Source organism: Artemia sp. Qi Xiang Cuo, chromosome 15, assembly GCF_049724085.1.
Source record: "Artemia sp. Qi Xiang Cuo chromosome 15, ASM4972408v1, whole genome shotgun sequence".
Lineage (NCBI taxonomy): Eukaryota > Metazoa > Arthropoda > Branchiopoda > Anostraca > Artemiidae > Artemia > Artemia sp. Qi Xiang Cuo.
This window is the reverse complement of record NC_142808.1, coordinates 55,022,658-55,030,117: the sequence shown is the minus strand read 5'-3', so window position 1 is coordinate 55,030,117 and position 7,460 is coordinate 55,022,658. Positions and strand designations below refer to the sequence as shown.

The window sequence follows — 7,460 nt, the reverse complement described above, 5'->3', positions numbered from 1 at the left end:
ACTTTTGCCGCATTTTTACATTCCTCGAATATATGTTAAAACTCGTTCAGTGTACTGGGAGGAGCTAATGACAATCAACTCTTGCGCTTATCAACTCTTGCGAAAATGGGTCATACCGCGGGGCATGACCGATGCAAAAATATCGTGAAACGGGGTCGGGTTTTTGATCTATTGAGATTAAAAGCTAAACAAACGAAGACCTTTCACTTGTTGTTGTGGACTCATTTCTGAAAGGTAAGTTCTTTTGATTTTTTTTTTTTTACTTTTATACAAGTCTTATGAAGTTTGCGGATAGAATGGTAAATTTCTACTTTAGCTTCTTTGGCTATCTTTGAAAGTGGTTAGGTTAGGAAAATGAAAGTTTCAGGGATGCATCTACAGCCTAAAGAATGTACCGGGAAGGTGTTTTGAAGTATTTACCTCCACTCCTCCCTCTAGAGGGTCCTAACTTTTGATGACCTTTAAAAATCTGTGTGTTATAAAAGTGAAACCTTGTTAAATAAATCTTCTGCTTAAATAAAGTACAACAAAATTCTTTTCAGCTTCACAACTTTGCTCAATCCCTATTTATAAGGTTTTAAAGATTTGGAAATATAATACCTAAGTTAAAAAAAAACATTGACACTGCTTAACATTCTACTAAAAGAGCATGGATTGTTACCTGTCATACTGGCAAATTTCAGGAGCCTCTACCGACAAAAAGAGTGGAGGTAGGTACTTCAAAATACTTTTCCGGTACAGGCTCGAGCCTGCAGACCTATCCTCGAAATTTTCTTTTTTCTAACTTGACTCCTTTCCAAAAAAGCTATGTGTAGCAAAAGTTGCATTTTACAAATAGAAACAAAGAATACTCTCAGTGATTCTAGGCGTTTACACCTCCCAGGAAAATACCCAGCGGGGTATAATATTCAACGGGGGGTATTTTTCGGGGGGGGGGGTAAACGCTAGTGACCACTCTTTATACAGTGGCGTCCATTTGTGAAATCAAATGGAAAAGGGGATTCTTATCAGAAAACACTTTTATAATACACTATTAATATACATAAAAATTCTATAAAAAAGATTTTCGTGTTTCTTTCCATTTTTATACATGTTGTCAAATAGTAATTAGATAATATATTTATACGACTTTAAATAGATTGTAGGATTTTACTAACATAAATTAAGCAAATTATGTGACATTTGAGTTTTGCGTTAGCTTCAAGAGGAGGTACGGGATAAAAGTCATATACAAAGGAGCGTTGGCCTTCGGGTCCCGGCTCCTTCCAATGTTAAATTTTCTGATAATCAAATCCGATATTTTACGGGTAGCGCCTTATCTTCGCAGAGAAGTGTAACATAATGGAATTATCTTATTTTTATTCTCTAAAAAAAATCATGTGATTCAGAATTCAATCCTCCAATTGAGCGTATCAGCCACTTCCCCTGGAAGCTCCAGTCAGGAAATTAGAAAATTCTGGAATTTCCACATTGCATCCCACACTAAACCACGAAATTGCAAAAGTTTTCACATAGTTTAGTATATTAGAAGTATTCTAGTAGTTGAGTCAAAATTCAGAAATTCTTGTTCACTAAAAAATTTTTCTGCACCTTCATCTGTATGTCAAATTTGAAAAATATGAAAGGTGTTTTGGCTTCTACAGCACTAATGGGAGCTGTTCTGTTTTTCTGTTTTAGCCTACCTGCTAAGAAAATGGCTGAAATATATTACATTGTTGACTTCTTTTTTTTTGAATGAGCTTTAGCTTAGTTTAACAGGTTGGGCCACAAGTCACCATACAGAAATAAACTAACTATGTTTCTTTCAGAAACAATTTCTTCATAGAGCATGCTCTGTATGGTTATGAATATTTTGGATTTACATTACAATATTTTGTCGTACTATTGATGAACATAAACTGTCAAACCATGATCTGCAGCAAAAATATAAGAATATATTCTATTTGCTTTATTACTTTTTCATTCATGCTTAACTTTCTACTCAACAGAACATGATAGGAATATCAAGCTACAAATTAAGGACGTGATTCGCTATGGAAAAGGAGGGGGAGGGTCGCACCTAGAATTTTCTAATAGCTATCTTTTCCAGTTTTGTATATTGTCAAACTTCATTGCAAATCTCATCTTGATGGAATCAAATTGCAGAACTTCATGGCAAATCCTAGTTTGTTCATTTTGTTCATTGGAACTTCACAGCCTACGAGAATATACAGTTTATGTTAAACTGAATGCCAATCTGTTGCCATCTCGTTGTGTAATACCCAATTCCTATCAGGCATTCGGTTGGCACAACATATTTGATACTCATATAGAGTCCAACTCAGAAACTGGAAAGACTGTAGTTAAACTAGAGCGCATAGAGACTGTAATCAGATTTTCCTACAGCATAAGTTGCAGTCAATCAGAGTTTGTGAGGAGAGACCTTCTGTTTAGCCACCTCTACTCCAATATAAAAGATACTCCAAATATAAAAGATTCAGATGAAGTACCATGTCCTTTTAGAGGTTGTAGTAAGAAGTTCCAAGGACAGAGCTCCCTGCGGTCTCACATTTGCAGAGAACTAAAAATAATAAGGCTTTAAACTACCTGAGCACTCCCCCTGACCATGATAAAGATTGTGTTGAAGAAAATAATGTTGCTTTAAACAATCTGAACACTCCTCCTGACCATGATAAAGATTGTGATGAAGAAAATGAATCTTCTGAGCCACTAGACTCAGAAATGCTAGATTTGAACCAACATGAAATAATGGGAGCTGGTTTAGCAGCTACAAATAAAACATCAGGATCGAGACAAACATCCTCAGGGGACTCGGGTATCCGTGATATGGAGCCTAGAAGGCAAGCACTTGCAGATGGGCTTGCTTTGCTTCTCCTTCGATTAGAATAATAAAAATATGTAGCTGCCTCAACTGTTAGTTTTATTATTGAGAACCTTAGAATTCTTTTAATTGAGTTTCGTGAAATTGTAGCAGAAGAACTTAAAGAATGAGTTGCTAAATGCGTCTCTTCTGTTTTTCAGCCAGATTTGTTTGAAAAAATATGTGATGAAATTGACTGTGATTGTGTCCAGGATTCTTTGCTGCTTGTTAAAGACCCTGCCACTGGATCACTGAGATCTCAGTACATGAGAGGCCAGTATTTAACAAGCTGCGGTACTGTGGTACCTGAGCAAGTCTTTATCGGACTTGATAAGTAAGGAAACAGAAGATTTGTTCAAGTAGTTTCAGTTGCAGCCACCTTGGAGAATCTTTTCAAACATAGAGGACTTCTTGGATTTCTGATGGATTGGTATCATCCTTCAGCAAAAGGTGTATATAGAGACTTCTATCATAGTAACCGTTTTGCTTCTTTATATGCTTCTGATCCAGACATGAAGAAAAATGTGATATTTCTTCACCTCCACCAGGATTAGGTACAAATAAAAAACCCACTTAAAAAGTCTACATCAGGAAAGTACAGCACTCTAGCTTTCTATATGAGAGTTCTCGATTACCTACCTTGGCTTCGAGCAAGGCTAGATCTAGTGCAGTTAGTTATGCTAGTGCTGGCATTGAAATGCAAGATCGTTGGTACTGAAAAAGTCTTCAAGAAGGTTGTGAATGAATTAGAGTTTCTTTGTACTGATGAAATTGTGATTGATGGGACAAAGTTCAAAATTATAGTTTTCTGTATATGTGGAGACAACTTGGGCTCAAATTTTATTGGGGGGTTTGTGAAATGCTTCAACCGAAATGTGCAGAATCCCTGCAGAGTCTGCATGTTCTCTTGAAAAACTGCAACTAAAGACTATTGGAAAAATCAGTTTCCTCTTAGAACTAAAGCATCCTATGAGGAATCTTTAGACAAGCTGTAAGACCCAAATGTTGGGAAGCAGTCTGTAAATGGCGTGAAGTTCAATTCTGATTTGAGTGCCTTGCCCAACTTTCGTGTGACAGATTACCGCCATGCATAGCCCATGACTTGTATGAAGCTGTTATGAAGTGGGATGCTGGAAAATGTTTGCAGCGCTTGATGCATTGATGGTGTTTTCAAAGAATCAGAGCTTAGTGCTAGTGTTGCCAACTTTGACTACAAGGATATAGATGCTAAGGACAAACCTCCTCCTTTCTCAAATGATTTCAAGTGCCTTGAAGATAATGCAATCCAAAATTTGGTATTTCCTCGCCAGTTTCCTCTAATTCTTTTTAGTTTCAAGAAAGGCTGAAAACGAATGTTGGTCCCTAATGTTGCTGATGAGGAAAATTGTATTGCTTGTGTCAAGTCGGAGGTTTTCAGACATGCTTATTGCAAAGTTAGGTTTTACAATAAGAATGCATCTTTAATTGAAAGCAAAAATACTTGAGGATGATGAAAATAGGTTCAATGCGTCAATGGACCATACAATGCGTCACTTTCCTTTGTATGTGCGAACACTGGGCCCCCTAATTCACTATTCAGCTCTTCAGTTTGAATCAAGACATAGATATTTTAAAGATGCTGCTAAAAGTGCATCCCCAACTAGAAATTTGACCCAGACAATGGCCAAGACTTACCAGAAGTACCAGAATTACCTGTCTCTTTCAAATATTATGTGTCAATAAATTAGCTGTACAGTTTCTAAAAATGGAAAGCTGACAAACACTTGCTACTTGACACTGTTTCCACATAAGCTGGGGAAAAACACATGCTTAGTCTAGGACCTCATTTTCAAGGGTGTTGTCTATAAGAAAAGACTTTATGTGATTAGCGATGTGAAAAACTCAGCTGTAGAAGCTGCTGAAATAGTGGATGTGGTTAGGTCGCTCGGACAGTTCTATCTCATTCTGTCAAGGAAATCGCTAAGCTATGATCAAGAGCTGGCGTATCTTTAATGTGATGCTGAAGAGAGACCTACTCTTTTTTGCTGGAACTTTAGAGAAGCATCTGATTTTGATCTTGAACCTGTATCATCTTATCTCAGTTATGGAAGGTGCTATCAGTCGGGTCGAAGCTTTGTTTTGAATGGGTGGAAGACTGTAAAAATTATAGGATAGCTACTCTTTCCTAAGACCCTGTATCTTAGGCAGGATGAGAGACATGGTCATTGGATTATGTGTCAGTACATCATAGTCATAATTTCAAGTTCAGGATAAGGTGTTTCGAATTTAGAAAGCCGACATATTCTTTCTCTTTTTTGCCTGTTAAACTCATCTTGGACTTTTTATGGGAGGAGATGGATGCGTTTGCAAATCGAATACTTCTATAATAGGAATTTTTTCTTTTTTCTGGTTATCTGTGTTAATTACGTTGAATTTCAGAACGCCTTAATCTTTTGGATGTTTCGGGAAGCAATGCTTTCTTGTTCAACCTGAATGTTTACTGTGACATCTACGTCTTGCTCTAACTGCTGTTTACTTCAAGGTGTAATAGATGTACATATTGGTAAGCAGAGCATCCATCCCAAAGATATCATCACTCTATTTTACTCTATTATCCCATCTTCGTTTGATATTTGCATTGTTCAAAATCGTTTGTGGCCTTATTTGGGAGTGTTTATTCAAAATGGATTCTTTGTCAGTAAAGTCTATACAATTGGAATATCAGCAACAGAAGAGGATTATTTCAGCCATGTGTTATGAGGAGCTCTTTTCAAAGGGTAAATAAATTCTTAAGTGAAATAGCCTTGACTTGTAAATAGCCTTGATACATTTTTTTGTTTTATTTTATTTAGAATATTACTTGACTGGAAATCATTAGTAAGAATGCTTTATATTTTGTTTGTCAATGCTTCTGTTCCATGCTTGATTTGCAGGAAGTTTGTATTATATTTTGGGATGATTTAATTGAACTTGCGACTTAAGCAAAAAAATCTATCAACTTGCATTTAGCTACTAAGGGCAAGTGCGACGTGGCTGATCTTATGGTAAATTTTGGCAAAATATTAAATTCTTTGTATTTCCTGAATATGTAGGAAAATGGAACATTTTGAGGTATCATTGACTTGTTTTACGAGGGGTTAACTAAAAAACGAGTTTTATTTTTACTGAAATTAAGAAGCAGCATTAAAACTTAAACCGACATTAAAACTTAAATTCTGAATCTACTAATAGCCACAAGATGGGCTTCCACTTCGAAGTTTGACTGTTTTCGCAAAGAAGCAAGCTTTTTTTTTTAAATATTATTGATCAGTTTCATCAAACTGATTTAGATTCCATCAAATTTTGTAAGTTGTAACTTTTGCTTCGAGCATGTAATCCTTTGCTTGTAACAAGATCTTAATTCCCTAAAATTTGAATAAATCCTCTGCAAATCCCAGTTTGAAGTAAAAATCCTCATTGTACTCTTTCTTTACTCCTGCCCAAGACTTCAGAGAAATTGAACTATCTTTTTGTGTCTATTATCTATGTATTTCCTGGCCTCCTTGAACTCGGCTTGACTAATATTGCAGATTGCCCTACCTCCATCTCGCTAAACCTAAACTAGACTACAGTAGTTTTATTTAAATTTTATTAGATATAACTATTGGGACATCCCTATTTTATATCTTGGGACTTACTCCGAAAATAGATCCCTGTCTTTGCTCCTGCCGTCTCTGGAGATTCTGTTAATCACAGCTTGACCTATCCTGAATGCTCTAAATACTGACATTATTTTCCCACTGAATAGTGACTTTCTGTTGCAAAGAACCCTTCTTGATTGTAGTAACCTTATGAACTATCTTTGCAGGTATATTGCCAAGATGGAACCAGTGAAGAAAGCTCTCCTACAAGCAAGAGTCAGGGAATTTTTAAGCAAACTTAAAAATAATTTTTCTTGTTTTATTGTAATTTCTTAGTAAAATATTTTTGATACTGATTATATTGAGTTATGTATTGATATTGAACCACAAAGAAATAATTGGATTCGGTTGTCTTTTTACGTAGTATTTTGTCTGATGTTCGTGTTTGCAATTTTATACCAAATGTTAAAGTTTGATAGGTCAAGGTTGTTTATGCTTTTTTCTCGTCATTTAGTTGGTTTCCTTATATAGTTGCTAGTATACAGGGTAAGGCCAACTACACTGGACATAGTAGAGATTTTGCTTGGCAAATTTCCCGTTGAATTTAAGCTTTGTATGGTAGGATGGATCAAGGTCTTTTCGCATATTTTTCTATTGCCATTTGACTTGATATTTTCCCCTGAATTCTGGATCTGTGTTTAAATCCAGCCTTTCAAACAGTTTATGGTGACGAACTGTAAGTAAGGAGCGACCCGGCAGAATAGTCAATGAAACTCAAGAAAATTAAATTTTGATACCAATAGAAACATCAAAATAATTGTTTTTTTTTGCTGATCTCAAATATATAAGTTACGAGCCTGAAAAAGTTCACCTTGATTTCGAAAAAAGGGGGAAACACCCCCTAAAAGTGATAAAATCTTAATAAAATTACACCATCAGATCAAGCGTATCAGAAAACTCTTCTTTAGAGTTTTTAAGCTTCTATCGGCAAAAATTTGGAA

The 7,460-nt window shown here is 35.8% G+C and overlaps 1 protein-coding gene across 1 annotated transcript in view; it reads left to right on the top strand.

Annotated features, from left to right (window-relative positions):
- Nucleotides 1-2,889, top strand: part of LOC148943868 (dual 3',5'-cyclic-AMP and -GMP phosphodiesterase 11A-like) — a 103,598-nt gene extending 100,709 nt beyond the window's left edge. Inside the window, exons 8-9 of the mRNA XM_089101267.1 lie at nt 2,197-2,365; nt 2,557-2,889. Of these exons, the coding sequence (XP_088957393.1) occupies nt 2,197-2,365; nt 2,557-2,889 (502 nt within the window). The remainder of the gene's footprint in view (nt 1-2,196; nt 2,366-2,556) is intronic.
- Nucleotides 2,890-7,460: the final 4,571 nt, after the last annotated feature.